At 35.9% G+C, this 23,383-nt stretch overlaps 2 protein-coding genes across 5 annotated transcripts in view; one reads left to right on the plus strand and one right to left on the minus strand.

The window, feature by feature from the left end:
* The window catches only part of SSBP2 (single stranded DNA binding protein 2), a 295,259-nt gene that overhangs the window by 260,858 nt on the left and 11,018 nt on the right, over positions 1-23,383 (plus strand). For all 4 annotated transcript variants that reach the window (XM_056112616.1, XM_056112617.1, XM_056112614.1 and 1 more), the window contains 5 exons: positions 7,024-7,059; positions 8,881-8,935; positions 10,739-10,809; positions 14,302-14,380; positions 17,258-17,286. In XM_056112616.1, coding sequence (XP_055968591.1) covers positions 7,024-7,059; positions 8,881-8,935; positions 10,739-10,809; positions 14,302-14,380; positions 17,258-17,286 — 270 coding nt within the window. The remainder of the gene's footprint in view (positions 1-7,023; positions 7,060-8,880; positions 8,936-10,738; positions 10,810-14,301; positions 14,381-17,257; positions 17,287-23,383) is intronic.
* Positions 15,841-16,291, minus strand: LOC130021808 (60S ribosomal protein L36a-like). Its single transcript, XM_056112621.1, has one exon. The coding sequence runs from the start codon at positions 16,276-16,278 to the stop codon at positions 15,958-15,960; it is 321 nt and encodes a 106-aa protein (XP_055968596.1). The 5' UTR covers positions 16,279-16,291; the 3' UTR covers positions 15,841-15,957.

Genomic DNA, 23,383 nt, shown 5'->3' on the forward strand with positions numbered 1-23,383 from the left:
ACTTTAAGGAGATTTTACTAATGGTCTCAACAATGCCTTATGTTATTAAAAAAAAATCCTTATTCATTTAGATTACAGGATAAAAACCTGGTTTATTAGTCCTCTCTCTCTGTCTTTCATCTAAAACAATTTCTCCACTTTTGTCTTTCATAAGTTTTTTTTTATCGAATATAACCAATTGTTTTGTTGAGTGTTCCATAGTTTGGTTTTGTCTGATACTACCTTATCCTGAAATGTAAATGAAACATTTTGGCAGAAGTACCACAGAAGTGAGTTTGTGTTTTTCTCACTGCAGCATTCCAGGAGACTGATAATGGTGATTTGCATCATTATTTGTAATGTTACCTTTGATCACCTAGTTAAAGTGGTGCTTGTCAACTTTCTCCACTCTGAATTACCATTTTTCACTTTGTAGTAAAATGTTTGTGGAGATGTACTACAAAACCACTTTCAATATCCTCCTTCTTTTACTCATACTTAAACTTGGATTTCTGACATCCAATGATGATTCTTGTCCAGATTTATTTTCCTGCTACGTTGGTTCACATATAACTTTCCTAATTTTTTATCTTTTATTCTCTGTTTATCAATTGACCATCTACTGTAATTAAGAGTTTTTCTTTCTTCTCCCCTCATACATCCATGTAGCACGGCAGTACTGTTCTCCCATTGTTCATCAATTTGCTCAAGTGGGCACCAGTAACGTCTCCATTGTGAGACTTGTTGTTACTGTTTTTGGCATATTGAATATGCCACAAGGATCTTGCCAGTCTCTGCCATGTGGGCAGGATACTTACAAGGCTTGCCGGGCTCTTTGAGAGGGACTGAGGAATCAACTCAGGTCGGCTGCATGCAAGGCAAACGCCCTACCAGCTATGCTATCGCTCCAGCCCATGTATGTCCAATATACTCATGAATTGTTATTTTAATCAATGTTTTCATGGTAAAAATCATTCCAGATTTTGCTTATAGGAAACACTTCAAGCTGTATAGTTTGTCCTTCTGACATATTCCTATTATTCTTGGTACACTTTGGGCTGGATCGATAGCACAGCTGTAGGGCATTTGCCTTGCACTCGGCCAGCCAGGTCAACCCGAGTTCGATTCCTCTGCCCCTCTCAGAGAGCCTGGTAAGCTACCGAGAGTATCTGATCCACACTGCAAAGCCTGGCAAGCTCCCTGGGACATATTCGATATTCCAAACACAGTAACAACAAGTCTCACAATGGAGACATTACTGGGCCCACTCAAGCAAATAGATGAACAATGGGAGGACAGTGCAGTGCTACAGAGCACTTTGAGTTCATCATATATTTACCTAGCCTTACCCAGAAACTACTATTTTGAGGCTTAGTTCCTTATAATGAAGAGTAGAATTTAGAACTTATCAAAAGCTTCATCTAGACCCTCCGCAATCAGAAATAAGATATAGATGTGTATGTGTGTGTATATATATATAAAGGTAAAGGTAAAGGCCCTCCCGTTGTTCATCGATTTGCTCGAGCGGGCCCAGTAACGTCTCCATTGGAGACTTTGTTGTTACTGTGTCAGGCATATCGAATACGTCACGGGGAGCTTGCCAGGCTCTGCAGGACTGGAGCGATAGCACAGCCGTAGGGCATTTTCCTTGCACGCAGCCAACATGGCCGACCCGAGTTCGATTCCTCCGCCCCTCTCAGAGAGCCCTGCAAGCTACTGAGAGTAAAAGGTAAAGGTAAAGGTAAAGGCCCTCCCGTTGATCGTCCATTTGCTCGAGCGGGCCCAGTAACGTCTCCATTGGAGACTTTGTTGTTACTGTGTCTGGCATATCGAATACTCTCGGTAGCTTGCCGGGCTCTCCGAGAGTATCTCGGATACTGAGAGTATCTCACCCATATATATATATATATATACACACATATATATATGAATGCACACAAACCTCTTATCTATGTATAGCTGGATGTAGTAAAACCATGAGTGCACATCAACAATTAATTTTTTAAATTTTATTTTAGGCATTATGACTTACAAAAGTGTTATTGGTAGGGCTTCAAGCTTAATCACCGTGGTAAACTTCCTACTTAAGACCAGTTTTAATCCAACAACAGATTTCATGCTAGATTTCCAGCTTTCCATGTTTATAATTCACTCCTCTAAAAGTGAGAAATTTGCCTAACATTAGCCACAATATATTTCTGTACTTGCTTAATTTCTATATAATCACATTTTGGCATATTAAAAGAGCTTGATCAAAAATGATTTTGGCATTCTTATTTATGGAAGCAGGAAAAACATGCTAAGCAAATCCGTGTGTTAATTCAGAATAAAGTATGATTTTGGCCTTTAACTTCTTTTACTTTGGGCATTAGAATATTGGTCTCAGATCTTTTGAGGAAGTTTATTTATAAGTTCATCAACTATTTTTTTTAAATGTTTTGCTTGGGAAAATCTGAGTTTGAGTTTAGTGATACAAGAAGATCTAATCACTAAGTAATACAATTTTTCATTGAAAATATCTTAATTATCATTTTCTGGAGGCATTTCTTTTTATTCAAGCTATAGAAAATCAACCAAACTGGACAAATATTGAAGGTGAATATCATTTAATTGTGTATCTGAAAAGTTCAGTATAAATTTGCCTTGGGGCACAGTTGGTTGCAGGTGCTTAAAACCCAGTGTCTTTCTCATTTTTCATTTTCCATCATTATCATAATGTGAAGGCTGTGTGAAACTCCAGACTTATAGCCTCCTATCTTCCACTTGGGCACAAAGGGTGTGTCTTATCAGCTAAGCACAGGTACTGGGACCAAACAACTGAAATGGGTCATATGCTCATGATCTGGGTAAAATGCTCGTTTACAAACCAGTTCTGAGTTGGGAGCACCCATAGGTCTGCTTTATCACCCAGACCTGGGCCACTTGCACACTACCACCCAAGACACATGGATAAGTAAAAATAATATAGTTCAAAAACAACAGATTTCAGTATAGCACTGTTATCAATGTAGCTTGACAGTGAGTGGAAACCCATTTAATGGAGAAAAATAAGAATCTGTAATAGTGACTAAGTTTAAGGAAAATAAAAATATCTTGGGGCCAGAGGGAGAGAGTAGAGGGATTAAAGTGCAAGTGTGGCCTGTGCAGACCCAGATTTGATTCCTGGCACAGTATGGTCCTCTCGAAACACAACCAGTAAAACTCTGGAGGCTCTGCAGGTCCTGAGCCGCCATGCCATTGAATTCCAAGCCTGGTTGGCCAACATATACTGAGAAGGACCCTGCATCCTCCTTAGCACTGCTTGAAAGCCCCCCTCCCCCATCAAGGAGAGAAAAATACTCCATAAAATCTGCAATATTCAAATAATCATTTTTAATTAACCATTAAAAGTAACACTTTCAAATCTACACTGGTACAAATGAGGTCTTGATGTTCTAATAAGTCTGTGTTTACCAAAGCAATATTACTTGGTTGGTTTTTCAGCCACACTTGGTGGTGCTCAGGGACTACTCCAGTCAATGCTCAGAAGCTACTTTTGACACAGTGTTTAGAGATCTCTTGGTACGAAGATCAAATGGGGATTTCTCATATACACAGCATGTGCTTCAGCTCTTTGATCTAGCTCTCTGGGCCTACAACGTAATTTTATTTAAGGGGATAATGAGTATTGGGTATTGGGGGTATTGGGCCAATCCCAGCAATGTCTCAAGGATTACTCCTGGCAAGGCTGGAGAACCATATGGAATGCCAGGGATTGAACCTGGCCACATTCAAGGTAAGCACCCTGTCCACTGTACTATCTCTCTAGCCCATACAAGGAAATTTTAAACTTTACATTTGAAAGTGATTTAGCCAAAATGTTTCAAATTGTTGGGGCCGGGTGATAGTACAGTGGATAGGGTATTGTACTATAATTGTGTTTTCTACTATATCCATTTTACATCCTTAACTTTTGAAAGGTATTTTCTCCTGAAATTTTTCTCATTATAACATCAACCCATTTTCCACTGGTAATGTACCCTAATTCTAGTTAAAATTTCTTTTAAATATTGTTTTAATTGACACTAATTCTACTCTAGTTCTAGCACTGTAGCACTGTCCACTGTCCTCCCGTTGTAAATCAATTTGCTCGAACGGGCACCAGTAACATCTCCATTGTGAGACTTGTTATTACTGTTTTTGGCATATTGAATACGCCATAGGAGCTTGCCAGGCTCTGCCTCTAGTTCTAGATGAAATGAAAATTTATTTCGTTGAAACTTTATCTCTAAATCAATTCTCTGAATCTAGACCTATCTTCCTAAATGCCTGTTGCCAGCTCTACCTCAAAATCTTTAAAAGAGATCCTTCCGATTCAACATGTCAGGACCAGGAATGAAGCCCCACTCTATCAGAGTATTTGCTTTGTATGTGTGAGGCCCTGCCTGAGATCTCTCTACCAGTACTGCCATCAAATTTAGCATGTGCAGGCCAGAGTGATAGGACAGTGGGTAGGGTGCTCTTCTTGTATTCAGCTGACCCAGAATCCATCCTGGCACCACATATAGTTCCAAGAATGATCCCTGAGTGCAGAGCCAGGGGTGAGACCTGAACACCGCTGGCTGTGGACCAAAAACAAAACAAAGTTAGCAAGTCAGATACTTACCCTCACTTGCAAAATGCACTTCCTGAATTTTTTATACATAAATGACTAAATAACACCATCATGCATCCAGTTACCAAGTTGGAAGTCTAGGATTTATCATAATGTCTATTTCTTTGACATTCATACCAGGCCCCGCTCTGTGAGATTAAGTTCTCTTCTTCCCGCTTACCTTAACAGCACTGCTAGAACACTCTAACCCATGCCTCGATTTTATGCATGTTTTATATTCATATTTTATAATTCTTACAGTTACCTCAGAACATGAATTTTAATATGTCTTTAAAACCTGTGAGTTAGTTTATTAGAGATCTGAAATACTAACATTGGGATGGAGAGAAGACAGAGCCAGTTTAAGTAGGAAGCAAATAAAGAAATAATGGGGCTTAAAGAAGTGGAAACTTAGTAAAACTGGAAGAGTTATGACAGGGACAGATTCTGCTTGGATATAGAATAATTTTATGAGTCACAAGGAGTAAGAAATGTCAGCAAAGTAGTTATTTCAATGTTTGTATAAAGAGCTGTAGGAGAATGATGACTCTGATCAATAGAAGAGGGAGAAGTTGTAAAGTAAATAAAGGCAGTGAAGTCTAAATTCCAAAGATCTAAAGGGTAAATAGGCCATATCTTGAACATTCTTGAACATCTCAAGAATGGCTGTAACCAACAGATCGAAGTAGAACATGAGCCACGTGCTGAAGTTAAGAGAACATGAAAATTGATGCCAAGACAAGCTGTTAATTTGAAGAAGGCAGATGCACATGTTCAAAATAATAAAGAAAAAAAGCCAGCATCATTCTATAGTCTGTTGGATGGTATATTATGTACTGAAAGAGACCTGAAAGCAAAGTTCCATTCATTCTCTAATTAGAATGAATGTTTATTACCAGAGGAATGCCAGTATGTGCAGTGAAAGCTATTCCCTTCCCTTGGGATGCCAGGCTTTCTGGTAATGACCACCCAAGTGTTTAGCTACCCACAGATAGCCCAAGCAGGGGCCTCAAAGATGTGGGGTTTGTGCTCAGGAAAAACAGAGAACTTTCTAGTCACTTCTTATTAAAAGCAAATAAAATCCTATTTTACTTTTTTTTAGCTTCTTTTATGGTTTCATATTATTTTTATGTTCAATTATATGAAAGCTGTTGAGGCAGAAGGAACAGTTTTGGTGCAGGCACTGCAATCCTTTCACTACTTTGAAAGGCCCTTTATTGGCTCTTACTGCTGATTCTAGGAAGACTGGTGTTTGGGTGTTTTTTTTTTCCAGAACATTCAAAAATACATCATTTGAATATGTATCACCTTCATGCAAGTGAGCTTGTAGCCATTTCTATGATTGGAAATTTGGTAGTTTAATTTTCTCTGCTAATTTAATTTTCTCTATTGATCTATACTCAGGAACTTGTTTTAAAATAAATTTTTTTCTAGTTTTTATTTCCTAAATACTTTAACAGTTTTGTATTACTACCACCTAATAACAATGAGAAAGCTTGATTTAAAGGTATAAGAGGTATTTGCTACCCATATCTGATCCCTCCCAATTCCTCCACCCCTCTTGGAGAGCCCGGCAAGCTACTGAGAGTATCTCACCCGCGCGGCAAAGCCTGGCAAGCTACCCCTGATATATTTAGGGGGTTTTTTTTGTTAGTGAAACACCATGAGGTACAATTATAGACTTACAAATTTTTGTGCTTGGTTTCAGCATGCTGAAAGTAGACTATAGACCCCTGATGTATTTGATATGTAAAACACAGTGACAAGACTCACAATGGAGATGTTACTGGCCCACTCTAGCAAATCAATGAACAATGGGAGGACAGTGACAGTGACAATAATCTGATCCCCACAAATCAATAGCCCCTGTGTAAATGTGTTTTAACAAAATTTTTTAATTTGATATGTTATTTTCTAGTAGCTAATTGAAAGGAAAAGGGGAAAAGATATACTCGACATGTCAAGAGTTGCCCTATAATATTGTATGTATATAGTAGACTGAAATGTATTTTTGTAGAAAAATAATGCTCCCAGATTGTGCATTAATTAGAAGTTGTATTTTTAAAGGCTAGCAATTTGAAAAATTCTGGTTCCTTTTAGATTCATAGATATAAAACTTTCTAATTATATAATAAGAGTTGTTAATATCACACCATGAATAAAATAATCTGAAAACTGTATAATTTAAAGTTTAAGTATGTCTAAATTCCACTTGACTAAAATCCACTTTTTCAAAGTCTCAAAATATTGCATTGATTCCTTTTTCTAAGCACTCAGATATCGGTTTCTTTATCTTTTGCCCTCCTTTATGATAAATTTAAAACTTTTTAAAAGAAAATGGATTCATTTTAGATCATTTTCCATACTGCCACATGATCAAAATACGTATTTTTGTCCTGTTCATGTTCCAGATACCATACTCCTCAGCATCTCCTGGGAATTATGTAGTAAGTATATTTGGGTTTGTTTGCTCATAAGAATTGATGTTACATTTTATTTGGATAATGAAATGGTTGTCCAGATGTTAAGAAGAGCCCCTGTGTATTGGCCAAGAAGTGAACATCTGATTTGTATTGAGTTGTTTCATCTGCCATCCTCAGTGCATATGTTGATGTTCATTAGTGAAACAGTTATCAATCTGGCCCAAATTGCCCTGGGTACTGTGTTTTACTTCAGCATATGTTTCTGTAAACCAGTACAATACACTCTGTCCAATCATGAAGAAAAGCATCCCCATCTATACAATGATATGCTTGAGTTTGCCCTTCTCCAAGAGAATAATCTAATTCTTCCCCACCTCACTCTCCAGACAAAGTCTAAGAAGACATTAAACTTTCTCCCAGTCACAGCGAAACAGATAGAATGATAACTACTAATTGTGTGTGTTGGGGGGAAGGAAGGAGTATCTTTTCATTTCTTTCATTCTTAAAATTAAAAACATTTATCTTTCTTAAAATATTTAGTCAATACTAAATTTTTCTAATAAGTCATACAGACCTGCAATCAAATTAACAGATTTTATCTGAATCCTTGAACTTAAAATTATTTTTTAACCATTACTAAAATCCTTGCTGCAGCTTAAGACCCTCATAGAACATAGTTTGCTTATCCTATTTAGAGTGAAATTTTTAACTAATAAGCAAAGATAAAATAGCAAAACAGGTTATCTTTCCTGATGAAATGTTTGAGGCGATGGATAACTTGAGTAGGAAAAACAATAATGCATAAAAAGAAAATCAATACATCTATTGTACTCCACAGAAATAGTATTTATGAATATGGTGGGGGAAATTCACGTTGTTCTGAACCTGTATACTCAGTGCTGCTCAGTCTTTCCTCAATTTTTGCAAGCTAAGAAACTATTTTACCTGTCCTGTGAAACAAAAATAAAATTTGCGTTGACAAACAATTTTTTACTAAAGTTATTTAAGAATAATCCTGATAGTCTCAAGAAATTAAAGGCTTTTATTTAATAGGAAATTGAATTTGCTTATTAATTTCAGATACATATATTATACCTGAAATAGTGGGCTACATCTCTGGACACTCAGATGAACTCAACTACTTGTTAATTTGATTACATCTCCAAAATTCTTTAGACTGATTGTCTACCTCTCAAAATTCTTTAGACCCATTGTCTTAGTTTTTCATTTTGCTTGTCTGAAATCACTGTATTAACCAGAATTATCTCATCTCCATTTGAAATTACTTGTGAAGCTGCAACCTTAGTAGCCCACAGCATTAGTTACTGTTATCTGTGATTCTGCCTGATGTGATAGCCAGAGATACAGTGCTTCGGAAGTGTTCATTTGATACTGATAGAAGGAAAACTAGCATCAGTGAATTTTGAATATATGAATATTTTTTGACTTTTAGTTTTCTATAAAAACCATCGATATAAAGTATAAGCAAATAACAGTAAACTAAATCACAAACACACATGATTATTTCTATTTTATGGATTTGTAAAGGCTTTTTAAATGGTTTCTCTTAGCCTCATTATACTCGATGTGACTCTGTAATAAGTAATAAATCAGTGTTACAGGCTTATTGTTTTTTAAAACGTCATGAAAATCTCAGCATATTTACAGCTAAATTATATTTTGCATAACATTAAAGTGATTCTGCATTCAAAAAAGAATGGAGGAAATATATTCCCTCCTATTTTCAGATGTATGAACATAAAAATAGGTATATCTTTTTTTGTTTTTCTTTATATTGTGTAATAAAATGCCATATTTTTACTGAAATTTTATGTGATTATTTAGGGTCCTCCAGGAGGTGGAGGGCCACCAGGAACACCCATCATGCCCAGTCCAGCAGGTATTGTGATACAACTAGCCTCATGGACATCTAATTATTAACATAATATCATAGTTGTTACTTATGAAAGTAAATATTTGATTGAATACTTACAGGAATGGAGTAGAAGTAGTAAGTAAAATAGTCTCTTAAGATAACTATTGTCTAATTTCTGAAAGCATTTACAGTTTTTATTGAGTCGGTAAGAACTTTAACCTGGAATTAAAACTGTGCTATGTGTGTATTACCCAATAGGTTAGCAGACTATAAAAGAATACTTGGGACTATGATCCTAATCCTTCTGCTTAGAAATATTCTGCATAAGTAACACAAGAAATAAATAGATCAGTTAAACTTAAGGACCATCAACTTACTAAGATATATGTAGGTAATGATTCTAGTATTACTTTTCATGTCTGTAAATACTAGTTAATAAATCCACCACAGAGGACTTTTTTAGTATTCAAACTCAAACACCTCCATATTTCTTAACCCTTTAATAATCAGACTTTTGAACAAATAACTGAAAAGCAGCTCGATCCTTCCCTATTTTTTTTAAGTTCAGTATAGACTACAAAATCTGTCACATTTTAAGGATTCAAAACCAAACACTGGAAAACCAGTATATCTTCCTAGTCTTTACCATACCCTTTTTATGGTTATTTGTTTTTTGGTTTGGGGGCCGTATCTGGTGTTGCTCAGGCATTACACCTGTACTCATGAGTCACTCCTGGTAGTGGGATTAGTGTTGCAACATTGTATGCCTGAAATGATTCTATTTTGAATAGCTTTGTAAATTTTGAGTCATAATAAAAAAAATGATAATAATAATGTTACATATATTGGGACCAGAGAGAGAGTACGAGGCACTTGCCTTGCACACTGCTGATCCTGAATAGAATCCATTCTAGCACCATGTGTGGTCCCACAAGCTCCACCAGGAATGACCCCTGAGGACAGAGCCAGGAGTAAGGCCTGAGTATAGCCAGGTGTGGCCCAAATCCCTCCAGCACCCACAAAAGTTACATGTATTTATATGTATTCTCACTAAAGTTATATTTATTGCAATGAATTATATATGAATGAAGCATATTACAACTTTTTATCAAAACTGCCTTTAATTCATGAGAGAAAAATTTTTATTGTAATTATATATTACTATTGCAATTCCTTTCTGTTGGATCTAAGCCTATCAACTTTAATTTTTAACTAATAGTTTTATGTTCTTATTTATTTATTTTGGGTTTTGAGCCATATCGAGTGATTCTCAAGAGTTACTGCTGGCTCTGCACTCAGGAATCACTCTGGTGGTGCTTAGGGAACCATATGGGATGCGGGGGACCGAACCTGGGTCTGCCACATGCAACATAAGCGCCCTGCCCACTGTACTATCTCGGTGGCCTCTTAAATTTTTAAAACCGATGTAAAAAGCTTAGGGAAATAATAAAATTTTAAAATCTACTAAATGAAAAAGTTTCATTTGATAGATACATAAAAGCTGCTGAGATTCCAATCTATGTTTTATAGAAGAGTAAATCCTCACTCTATTTTTATACTTTTAAAGTAATGTCCCTTTTAACCTTAATCATTCATGTAATTAGTCCTAATATATAAGGTAAAAATATTACAAGTTTGCAGCTTCAGTAATTTGAGTCAGAAAACGACATATTTATTTGTGGTTATTAATAGTGATTATTTCAAATTCTAAAACTATTAATATGTTTGTTTATATTGATATTTATATTGATTTATATATATTTATTGCTTTATGATTACTTGGGAATATATTATAGAGAAAATTATTAACTGATTTTTTTATTTCAGATTCAACCAATTCTGGAGACAACATGTATACTTTAATGAATGCAGTACCTCCTGGACCTAACAGGCCTAATGTAAGTGTGGTGTTTTAAATTTTTTTAAAATGCATTGAAGATTTGAACTCTATATTTCATTTCTTAGATAAAGTTTAATATTTATATTTTATTATCCATGAGTTTATTAGATGTCAAAAAAAGTTAAAATTCTGTGTTGGTTGAAAAAAGCATAAAGCATGTTACAAAGTATTTCATATCAATATAAATTAGATCTCCAAACTTGTTCGGATCGGGACTGGGCCTCCTCCACCCAGATCTCCCATCTTCCGTATGTAGGCATTACACCCACCAACTGACCCCAGTGCCGTGTAATCCCATCAATGGCCAAGACCCAGAGACTATAAAACCCAGCTCCGGGACGCACGTGGAATGCGGCCACATGACACCTTATTATCTAGTTCTTACTCTGGAGAACCTGGCAGGCTACCGAAAGTATCCTGCCCTCATGGCAGAGTCTGGCAAACTCTCTGTGGCGTATTCAATATGCCAAAAACCAGTAACAATGATGGGTCTCATTCTCCTGACCCTGAAATAGCCTTGAATGTGGCACTTTCTAAAATTTCAGGCCAAAGGAGACATTGCTGGTGCCTGCTTGAGGATATCGATGAACAACAGGATGACAGTGATACAGTGAATATAAATTAATATGAAACAACCTAATCATTTAGAGAATAATTGTATGTATTCATATTTCAAATCAATAATATGATCTGAAAATGATAGTATTAACAATAACCATGTTTTTATTTTTATTTACAATAATTTATTCATTGTGGTCACCTTTGTTTCCTGACCATCTTGAAAATAAGTCAGGAAGTTGAATTTACCTGTTTTGTTTTGATTTTTGCAATCTGAAATATGAATTTTAGATTGCATATAAAATTTGAAAAATGGAACTGAGACAGTTCTACAAGAAATAATTTAAGTGTTCTTGGGTTGAGCCTGAGCTCTGCATACAGGGACCCAGGTTCAATCCCCAGTGCTTGATGGTCCCCAAGCAATGTAGGCAGGATGTGGCTCAAAATCAAATGGATCAAAAAAAAGGATTGGGATGTTCTTAATACAGTGTATGGTCATGATTTTTCTATGAAAATCATATTTTGTGGAAAAATCATATTTTTCTATGATGTAAAAATGTGTTACAAAAGTATTGTTAATAAAAATGTATGCATTTATATATCTAAACATAAGCACCTCAGAGTGAAAAAAAATCAGAAGACATATAAAGAGTTTAAGTATACCAAAAAAGAGGGATGAAATAATTATTTTAATTGAACCTCAGAGTAGTGAAAACAATAAAGAGAAAAATTTAAAACTGTTCAGTATTGTACTGAGATACAGTTCATTGAAAATTAAAACATGTTATCAGTGTAAAACATACACCAGAGTTTGAAGACTTAGTATAAAAATATATAAAATGTTTAAAACTTTTATATTAATTATATGTAAAAAAGACAGTATTGATATATAGAAGAGATAAAATATATTATTAAAATTAACCTGTTTAACATTTTAAATATGTCTGTTTGCTCATATTAAGTAGTTCATATTTGTGGCTTGTATATTATTTCTATTACACAACACTGTAAGTTATTACTATTCTTTTTGTATGAGCAAATAAATTATGTTTTAGGAAACAAAAAATTCTTACCAGTAATATCTAACAAGATGTTTATTTCACAGAAATACTAAAGAACATTGGATATAATAATGACCAATATTCATTTTAGAAATGCAGCAAAAGTATAGAAAAGCTTTTCATAATACAATTCTATTTCTTAAGACTTGATATTTGAAAGAGAGAGAATAAGGGAGGAAACAGAGAGCATATGGTACTAAAGACATTTCTGTGGGCAGCTAAAATGACACCATCCAAGTATGTTCCATTCTGGTTTTATAATTTGATATAAAGATAAGAGATCCAAGAAAAGTGAAAAAGATGAACAAATTTCGTTCATCTCAGCCAGTGGTAGAAAAGCAAATGTATGCCGAGAGCTTGTGAGGACCTGATAAAAAGGACCAAACCAAGTAAATTCACAAACCATTGGCCTAATTGCACTGGTTTCTGATACCAGACCTAAACTATACTTTAGACCAATGCTGGAAACAATTTACTTAAAAATTAATTTATTTGACCTGTCACACAAAGCTACATACTTTACTGGAAAGCAATCCACATGTTTTAGGTAACAAACATTGAAGCAACAGAATTGGCCTTTTCCTTGAAAACTGTATAAGCATGTGGTTTATATATCTAGAAATGTGTGCTTGGAGGCATCTTATTTCCACAGTGTTGGTGGTTTTACAGATAGTCTGCTGAGTGCAGTGCCCCCCACATGATTAGCAACCATCATTACATTATTTACACAACACACACACACACACACACACACTCACACATACACACACTCTGCATTCACCATTCTTTACTATGCAATATGAAACTAATGCTTTAGACATGAGGAATTTTCAGAGCAAGTGTTTTCAGTAGGCAGCCTTGACTGTAAACATAAAATAATTATAGATAATTTGCCTTAAAACTGGAGTGCGGGTTTCTTCCAAAGTATTTGAGGCAAACAAGGGAATGACTGAGTGGGCAGGCCAGGCCTTCCACCACAGCACATCTGTTCTTAGCTGCTTTTGTAACAGACATTCAGTGCAAAATTTTATGGAAAATCAAGTAACCCCACTCCTCTCAGAAGAAGAGAGATATTACTGATGTAAAATGCCTGGTCATCACTGCACTGTCACAGTTGAGACTACCACAAAGAATTTGCTATAATCAGCTCTCCCTAAAGAACTAAATGTATTTAACCCATATGATGAAATTATTCATTGTGCCCATCTGAACAGAGGTAGATTGTCTAGTTTTAAAAAAAGTGTTAATATTGAGTCATTCTTACTAACAAGCCAATATCTGTAGCAATTTTAGAATAGTTTCTGGGCCATGGAGATAGCTACAGGGTTAGCACTTATGTGGGAGGCCAAGATTTGATTCCTGACACCACAAGTTTCCCAGAGTACCACCAAGAGTGAACCTTAAAGAAGGCACTAAAAGCATCCCCCAAATACCACCGGATGTGTCCCCCAAACACACACACACACACATACACACACACACACACACACACACACACACACACACACACACACAAAGAATCACCTCAGATCTAAAACAATAAAGTCTGTCTGTAGAGTAGAAGCAAATGTTTATCCACCTCGATATTTGAAAATATATATGCTTTCTCTATTTTAAAAAAAATCTAAAGAAGAAAAAATTGGATGTTTATGAGGATTAACCTAAAGACCTGAGTATAGAGAGAATATAGAAAGAGGGAGGAAGGGCAATTCGGTTAGAGAATCTGAGCCTCTGGGGAAAAAAATAAAACGGGGAAATCTCCATTATTTAAATATATAAATAAATTGCAGATATATTATACTAAAGATTTTGTATCTTTTATATAATTGTTTTCAATATGCTCATAATTGGTATCTTTGTGTTTCAAATAGTTTCCAATGGGCCCAGGGTCTGATGGTCCCATGGGTGGATTAGGAGGAATGGAGTCACATCACATGAATGGCTCTTTAGGTAAGGATTTCCTGAAATGCTTGAACTTTCATCTCAAATTGATATAACACATTGGCTTTTGATGACAAGAGAATATAAAAATCAGGAACAGGGTGATTTCTGTAACCTAGCTAACATTCAAAAGTATTTTATTTAACCGAAGAGAACGTGCTGCTTTGGGTATGTAGGTGTCCTCTCTACCTCTCCTGGAAGACTTGTGGTGGCCTCTCCACCCATTGGTTTAGACTCCAAAGAGTGGTAGGCACAGTCTCAAAATAGCCTAAGTCTCTGCAAGTATTTCTAAGCTTTGTTGTGTATTCTGGCATTCATTTCATTTAAAAATAGAATAATCATGTTCTGGACAATCTGAGTGATTAAAGGAGAACACTGCCCCCACAATGTCCATGTTCTGGGTAAAACTGATTTCATATAGTGTGACTAATGGTTTAAGACACACTGTATAAATAATCCCACCTTACCAAGTAAAACCAAATCCTCAGAGAAGTGAGTAAGAGAGACAAGTGGTGTAGAATTAACAATTACACAGCACCTGTATGTATAGTGAGTCAAATGCAAAACAAACTTTAAAAAAAAAGACATTTATTTATGCTTAAATACCATCTATCATAGTGATTTTGGAAGTTGACAAAACTGGGGAGGGACATTTATGGCAATTTGTACTTCTTGCAAAGGGACCGTCTTACTATCTGTATTGAAGAAACTATACTCAGAAGTGACAGATTATATGCACATTTTACAACCCTACCCAAAGAAACACCCCACTCTGATAATATAAAAAACTGTAACTTCAGTAAGTAATAAGTCATTTTCAGTACTTTAATAAAATTTGTGCTTTAAGGAACCATATTAATTTTGCCTAGATTTCAGAATCTTCATTTGCATTATATGAATATGTAGCCTTTTGCCCTGTGTAAGTATTTAAACTAAAATTTTAAGCTCAGTTGTATGGCCACATGTCAAGTATATATGACCTGTGTAGCAATTGGCTGTCATAATGGACACAAATGAGCCATTCCCATCATCATACAAAGTTCTGTTGGCAATGCCATCCTTAAATTTTAATTTCTAATTTCTCTCAAAATAATTAAATTTCTAGTCATTTAATTTATAAAATTGTTAATAAAAGGATTATATTTTGTCGTATAGAATTCTGTTGTATTACTCACTAGAAAAAAAATTTTCCCAAGAGCATCACATAAAGTAAGCTTTAATTTATGGCTTATGGTTTGGATATTATTATTTGTATTGAATATGTATAAACATTTAGTATTTAATGAATTATGATGCCTGATTATTTATAAAGTATGTTAATAAGTCCTAACTTTGTGAATGTTGACTACAATACCATTCTTAAGCCAAGAAAATAATTCAAAATAAGGCAACATGTGGCAAAGATCTGATTATTGTTCTTTGTGACCTAATGTCAGATTCTATTTTTTTCTTTTTTTTTTTTTATCAAACACATTTCCTCTCAGGGAGTTTATTCATGACACTACTTAATTTCCCTCCTAAAATATGGATTGTTCCATTAGTCTAACACAGCCCAGGATTTCTGCCTTCATAATAAAAGATGAAGCTTAGAACTGGATCACTTGTCCCTTTCTCTTTTTATCGCCTCTCAGTTCAAAATGCTTGCATCTCTTAATAGCCAGCATTCTCTTAGATCTGCAGTTGGGCTCGACACATTCAAGTCTCAACACAATCTTCTTTGTAGTTTTAGCCTTTTTCCGGAAAATAGGCTTAGTTTGAACTCCGTAACCACTCTGCTTCTTGTCATAACGATGCTTTCCCTGGTCATACAGAGAATCCTTGTCCTTCTTGTACTGTGTGACTTTGTGGGGCTGATGTTTGCCACATTTCTTACAAAAAGTCTGGCGGATTTTCAGTACGTTCACCATGCTTGCAGCAGCGGTGTCCACACGAAAAGCAGATTCTATTTCTTAAACAAGAAATGAGTATCAGTTGTTCATTACTTAGTCACATAATTAAAGTAAAAGTGTAGTGTAGTAATATATATCACATAATTGTATTTGGTGGGGGAGCACAGAGATAGTACAGCAGGTAAGACATTTGCCTTGCATGTGCTGACCCAGGTTTGATCCCTGGCACTTCATCCAAGAATGCAGAGCCAGGAGTAAGTCCTGAGCACAGCCAGGTTTGACCCCAACACAAACAAAATGATTTCCATGAATATTTATTGCTGTCAAATTTGTGATATTTTAAAAAGTATTTTGCTTTGGGTTATTAAAGTAAAATAAGATTCAGAATAGTTTTTAAGTATTTTATCATGTCCATTTTATACTTTATCAGATTAAGAAAATCATTTCAGGCACAGTTGACAGTGACTGCTTTGCATGTGAGAGCCCCAGGTGTAGTCCCTGCCACTACATGATTCCCCAAGCACTATCAAGAGTGACCCTCAAACACCAAAAATCAGAACAAAAAAATGTAATTGTGGAAAATATATTTTGATACCTTTTACTTTCTATTTATATATGTTAATATATATAAACATTTCAAAACATAAAATATGCTATATGTGTACACATTCAAATGTGTAGAATTTTTTGAATTTAGACTATATGTGATCTCTAATATTTCATTTTATTTATGACATTTTCAAGATATTAAGCAAAAGTTTTCATTACTACTGCCATTACAAAAATATCGGCTTGGGAACTAAGAATACACAGTTCTTCCTGCATTTGCCTTTATAGAGTATTTAATCACCATACATAGTAAGAGAAAAGGAAATAAGACTTTGAAATTCAGGAAATTTTAAAAATTCAGTGTGCTGTGTTTACTTATATTAAAGAAGTACTTATTTTGTTTTATAAATAAAGTTCATTAACTTATTCTTTTCCTGTTTTGTTTCAGGCTCAGGAGATATGGACAGTATTTCCAAGGTGAGTATAATGTATTTGTGGTGGTGTTCATCTGTAATTTATTTTTTTTGGTGGTGAGGATTTGGTGGCCACACTTGGCTGTGTTCGGGCATTATCCCTAGCAGTTCTGGGGGGCCATATAGGATGCTGGGGGTCAAACTCAGTTCAGCTGAGTACAGGGCAAGCACCTTATCCACAGTATTATCTTTCTAGCTCCCATCTGTATTGTAGTACCTTTAAACCTGTCAACATTACCAGCTTCTCTATGAATTTTATTCTTCAGAGTTTGGAGGGAAAAGGTCAGTAAAGAGCCAGATATAGCTAGAATTTTAAAATATGAATACTTAGAATTTGTGAAATCTGAAAATTAAAATTGAGATACTCGGTCTTTTAAAATTAAGATTTCAAGCCAAAAAAAGTTGAATTGTATTTCTACATGATTATATCTACATCACCTTGCTTGCTTGGCCTTGTGAATATACTACATGCATTTTGAATGTGTAGTAATGAATAAACAGGAAAGTTTTTCTTTTCTAAAAATAAATAAACGTTTACAATGGGCTCTAGATTGTTTCTGAACAAAAGGGGCAGAATTAGGCAAGCCTTCCAAAAGCCTGTCTCCACAATAAGGGTCTGGGATAAATGATGATCTCCAGGATATCCCAAGAGGTCCTCAATGAAAGTCACATGACTAGGGGTAGAAAGGCAGGTGTGAGATTTGTGGGCCAGCCAGGAGGAAAGGGGTCAGGGGAGTGGGGTCACAAGAAGGAAATAAGGTTTGAAAGGGTCCATGACTGAAAAGAGTTGAGAAACAGTGTTTGTCTCAGAGCCTTCTCTTTGGAAATCACTTTTAAAAATCAGATGGCCATGATTATATTAGCTATCTCAGGTAAATAACAATTGATATTACCAGAATTGTATTTTGTGATCACCACTGAAATTTCTAATATTATATTTCAGAAGCATATTGTAGTTTCTAGAGTTAATTCTTCAATACACATAGCTGGAATCAGATTGCTTGCTGCCATCCTTCTAAAATTTCCAATAACAATCCATAACCTTCAACCTTAGATGTAAACAAAATTCTTGATAGGACAGTACTTTGTAATTTACAAAGCACTTAAAATTTCAAAAATAGATTCATAATGACAAGCTAAACACCGTCATCTAATCTGCCCTCAAATCATATTTATTGCTCTTCCTTTTGTGCTTATTTTTCCCATTTCTATTCTTGGAGACAAGATTTTCTAGCACTGTACTGACTGTTGATAACATTCTCTTGCCTAATGCTTATTCTGTGAGCATTAATTGACCACCCAATGTGTATTTTTCAGTACTGAGTGTTGCCTTGTGCACTCAAAGGAGATTTAAAAAAAAAAAGACTTCTTTATACACAAACATAATCTCTGTCCTCAAGTGGTTTATACTTGTGCAGGAGTTCTGTCATTCAGTAAACATTAATGTGCCAAAGTATTATGCTGGACTCAGAAAAATCCCAGGATAAACAAAATATAGTCTCTGCCCTCAAGCAGTATAACTGAGACAAATCAAATACAAATAAGGAAAACTTTTATACAGCAAAATTCAGAAATATATAACATAAGAATCATCCCCAAGTAATAAACATGCCACTTAGAGATAGAATGGAAATAACTTTTTCATTCTCATCTTTCTAACAAGAGACATATTTCAGTATTTTACACCAAAATTCATACATTTTTACTAACTTGATTTTCCCTATCTTCCTTTTCCAGCATTTCCAATAATCTCAAATAAAAACTCCTTTTTCTTATTTCTTGTGTTCATTTCCTTCCCATCCTAGTTTTCTAGTCATTCTTGTTTGTGGATCAAAGGACTCTTACTGTTTGTCAGTTTTGTGGGTATACTTGGAAGCTATATAGTTTTATATAATTTATAAATATATGAAATAAGTCTTCTCCATTCTTGTACACAAGAATACATCCCTGGCAGTACATGAAGATCTTAATTTAGTGGGGGTGCTCAGTCTCTGCTGAGTTTTTGTCATGTACCATTTCTCTATTTCATTTTCTGTAGTGCCAGAGTTCTTGCATGCAGCCAACCCAGGGCTGGAGTGATAGCACAGCGGTAGGGCGTTCGCCTTACATGGCCGACCCGAGTTCGATTCCTCCGCCCCTCTTGGAGAGCCCGGCAAGCTACCGAGAGTATTCGATATGCCAAACACAGTAACAACAAAGTCTCCAATGGAGACGTTACTGGGCCCGCTCGAGCAAATCGATGATCAACGGGAGGGCCTTTACCTTTTTTACCTTTTATTTATTCTTCTAGTGGGAGGAGGAAGAAGCTGCCAATCAAAGTGATTCATAAAGAGTCATTGGCTGTCTTAGAAAAATCCATTCAATACTGACTTCTAAGTCACGTATATGCTTGAGTATACTTATAGGCAGAGCTAAAATTTTCCAAATATTTACTTTTTAAATAGAAGTTCCAACATATTTTGGCTAATTTTTGAGGATGGGTAAAAGGGACAGCTACTAAGCAATTAATAATACTTATAAGATAAAATCAGAGCAGAAAGTCTAAGAATATTAATTGTTTTAGCTAGAGGAAACTGAATCTGTGTGTGCTTATATTGAACTATTGCATATTACATCATAGTTTAAGGAGACAACATTTCAGTTTGAAGAAAGGATGAATAAAAAGGTATTTCTTGCAGAAGTGATAAGTATGATTATTTTTTGCGCTGAATACCAGGAGTCTAAGGGAAGAAAGGACATGTTAACTGAAAAAACACTATCAAAGCTCAAAGTTATCTTTACTTGTAATCTTGTGTACCCCCTATTCACATACTTATGCGTTTAGGGTATCTTTTTGATCAGCCAAAGCAGCTTTTACCTTATAATCGAGACTTTCTTCTAAATGATGAAATCAAGTAGTGACAATACAGCTACAATACAATGTGACACACAGTTTGTTACCTTGATTCTCCTTACAGTCTCTGAACTGATACTTATGATCTCACATCTTGGCTGTTCCTCAGATGCTGATATTGAACGCATCTTTAGTTACATCTTCATGGTATCACTCCATCACAAAGAGCAAATTCTCTTTATTTTCTCAATTAAGAAACTTTTTACTGTTTTTACTTTTTTCAGAGATTACTTAAAGTTACAAACAAAAACCCTTCTCCTTTCCTTTCAAGATGTTCAAATAAAGTAAAGTACTTTTTGTATGTTTGGTGTGTTCGTTTACTTATTTTGTTGAGGGATTCTCTCTCAAAATACTCCTTCCTCAGATATGGTACTAGGGATCAAACTGAAATTGGCCACATGCACGACAAGCACCTTAACCCCTTTATTATCTCTCTGGCCCGTATTTGTCATTTTAATCTATCTTTTGGTATTTTTAAATTTCTTCTCACTCCACAAGAAAGTGGGCTGGAGCGATAGCACAGTGGTAGGGCGTTTGCCTTGCATGCAGCCAACATGGCCGACCCGAGTTTGATTCCTCTGCCCCTCTCGGAGAGCCTGGCAAGCTACCGAGAGTATCTCGCCCGCATGGCAGAGCCTGGCAAGCTACCCGTGATGTATCCGATATGCCAAACACAGTAACAACAAGTCTCATAATGGAGACGTTACTGGGCCCGCTCGAGCAAATCGATGAACAACGGGAGGACCTTTACCTTTTACCTTTACCACAAGAAAAAGAGGGAGGGTAGAGAGAAAGAGAGAGAAGGGGAGAAGAAAGAGTAGAATCCTGAGCCACCATGCTTTAAAAGACATTATGGAAAGCAGAACTAATAACAGTGTTTTGTAAGTTATTAACTATTAACCACAATGTTACTTTCAGTGCTCTGCATCATAATTAGATTTGAAGTTAGCCAGACTTTCAAAAGTATATATCAAGAAATGGTACATTGTGGCTGGGTGTGTAGCTTAGTGGTATAGCACATGCTTCTCATACATTAGGCCCTGGGTTTGAGCTCTGGCACCACAGAAAATGAAATAGAGAAATGGTACATGACAAAAACTCAGCAGAGACTGAGCACCCCCACTAAATTAAGATCTTCATGTACTGCCAGGGATGTATTCTTGTGTACAAGAATGGAGAAGACTTATTTCATATATTTATAAATTATATAAAACTATATAGCTTCCAAATATACCCTTAGATATGTATTTATATACTTATGTAATACATTAGAATATTTTATCCCAACTTCTCCTTTATGTATGTAATGGATTTTTTGTCACCATAATTAAAAATCTATAATACTGTCAGTGACAGAGTTTCACATATACAGCATCCTAAGACCACACCCCACCAAAGTGTTCATTTCTTTCCACAATTGTTTCAGGATCGCCACTTCCCTGTCATGTCTCACTGCCACGATTAACTCAGGTCTAAAGAGCAGTTCTTAAGATTCTGTTGCTTTGAGCCATTTTTCACTCCCAGTCTATGCTTCTTTATATCCCACATATGAGAGGGACCATTCTGTGTCTGTCCATCTACATCTGGATGACTTCTGCATGATACCTCAAGATCCATCCACATAGTGGCAAATTGTGTGAATCGTACAACCCAGTAGTATTCTATTGTGTATATAAACCAAATTAACCACAGTTTCTTTGCTCTATCATCTGTTCATAAACACTTAAGTTGTTTCCAGATTTTGACTATTGTAAATAGTGCTGCAGTGAACTAAACATAGGAGTACACATGCTTTTCTGAATATTGTATTGGGGCCCTTCGGGTAAAGGTCCAGAAGTGGAATTGTTGGGTCATATTGAAGCTCAATTCTTAGTGTTTGAGAGTGTCCTAATTGTTTTCAAAAAATGCTGAATGAAATGCTAGAATTCTGCCTCCCCTCCAAAGTAGAATTCTCTTTCTGCCAGTAAACAAAGGTTCCCAGACCTTGGGGTTCACTGCAGACCCAGCTCCCGTGGACTTCACAGGAGCCTTGTTCTCAGATCCTCCCTGCAGGGTGCACAGCAGGATGAGATTCAGGCTGTATTTCCAATAGCACATCTACAGGTTCTTCTCTGCACTTTACCCATTTTCTTAAAAAAAAGCACACATTTTCCAGGGAATAACTAATGAAAAGTTAATTTCTATAACATAACTAAGTTTTAATTGAATCAAAATCCTTAGCATTTTTCTTGTAAAGAAAGTATATAAAAATGTATGACCTCCAAAAAAAGGAATATAAAATGGCAGTACTTAAGAGGAAGATCTAAACTCTTTCATTTGAAATCAAGAAAAAAAAATTCACCTTGAAGATTATTTTTCAAGTTAACGAATGGGACTTTAGCAAAGTCCCTACATCACAGTGGCAATGCAGGGGGTGGAGGGGAGGCTTAGATGCAGTTGAGCAGGTTTAGCTACCAGTGCCAGAGGACCTGGAGCAACTGAAATTGCACATTAAGAATGAGATGGCAAATCTGCATAGAGTCTGATAGTGGGGCTAATGTCAATTATGATTGGATGAAAAATAACCATTTCCTCTTAAACATTTACTCGTACATTCATGACAGGAAAAGATTACAAAGCATCTTTCCTTGTAGACCTTTTTTGTTTTCCTCTAAAAAGCACACTTTGGGGGCTGGAGGATAGTACGACAGATAGGGCATTTGCCTTGCACACGGCCGACCCAAGTTTGATTCCCAGCATCTCGTATGGTCCGCTGAGCACCGCCAGGAATAATTCCTGAGTGCATGAGCCAGGAGTAACCCCTGTGCATCGCTGGGTATGACCCAAACAGCACTCTCACTGTCACTGTCCTCCCGTTGTTCATCAATTTGCTCGAGCAGGCCCAGTAACGTCTCCACTGGAGACTTTGTTGTTACTGTGTTTGGCATATCGAATACGTCACGGGTAGCTTGTCAGGCTCTGCCATGCAGGCGAGATACTCTCGGTAGCTTGCCGGGCTCTCCGAGAGGGGCAGAGGAATTGAACTCGGGTCGGCCACGTTGGCTGCATGTAAGGCAAATGCCCTACCGCTGTGCTATCGCTCCAGCCCCAAACAGCAAAATAAATAAATAAAAATTTAAAATAATAAAAGTACACTTTGAATTCTCAAGTCCAAGGATTTCTCTTGTTCTTAACTGTAGCACTGTAGCACTGTCCTCCCATTGTTCAT

Source organism: Sorex fumeus, unplaced genomic scaffold (genome assembly GCF_029834395.1).
Source record: "Sorex fumeus unplaced genomic scaffold, SorFum_2.1 ptg000018l, whole genome shotgun sequence".
Lineage (NCBI taxonomy): Eukaryota > Metazoa > Chordata > Mammalia > Eulipotyphla > Soricidae > Sorex > Sorex fumeus.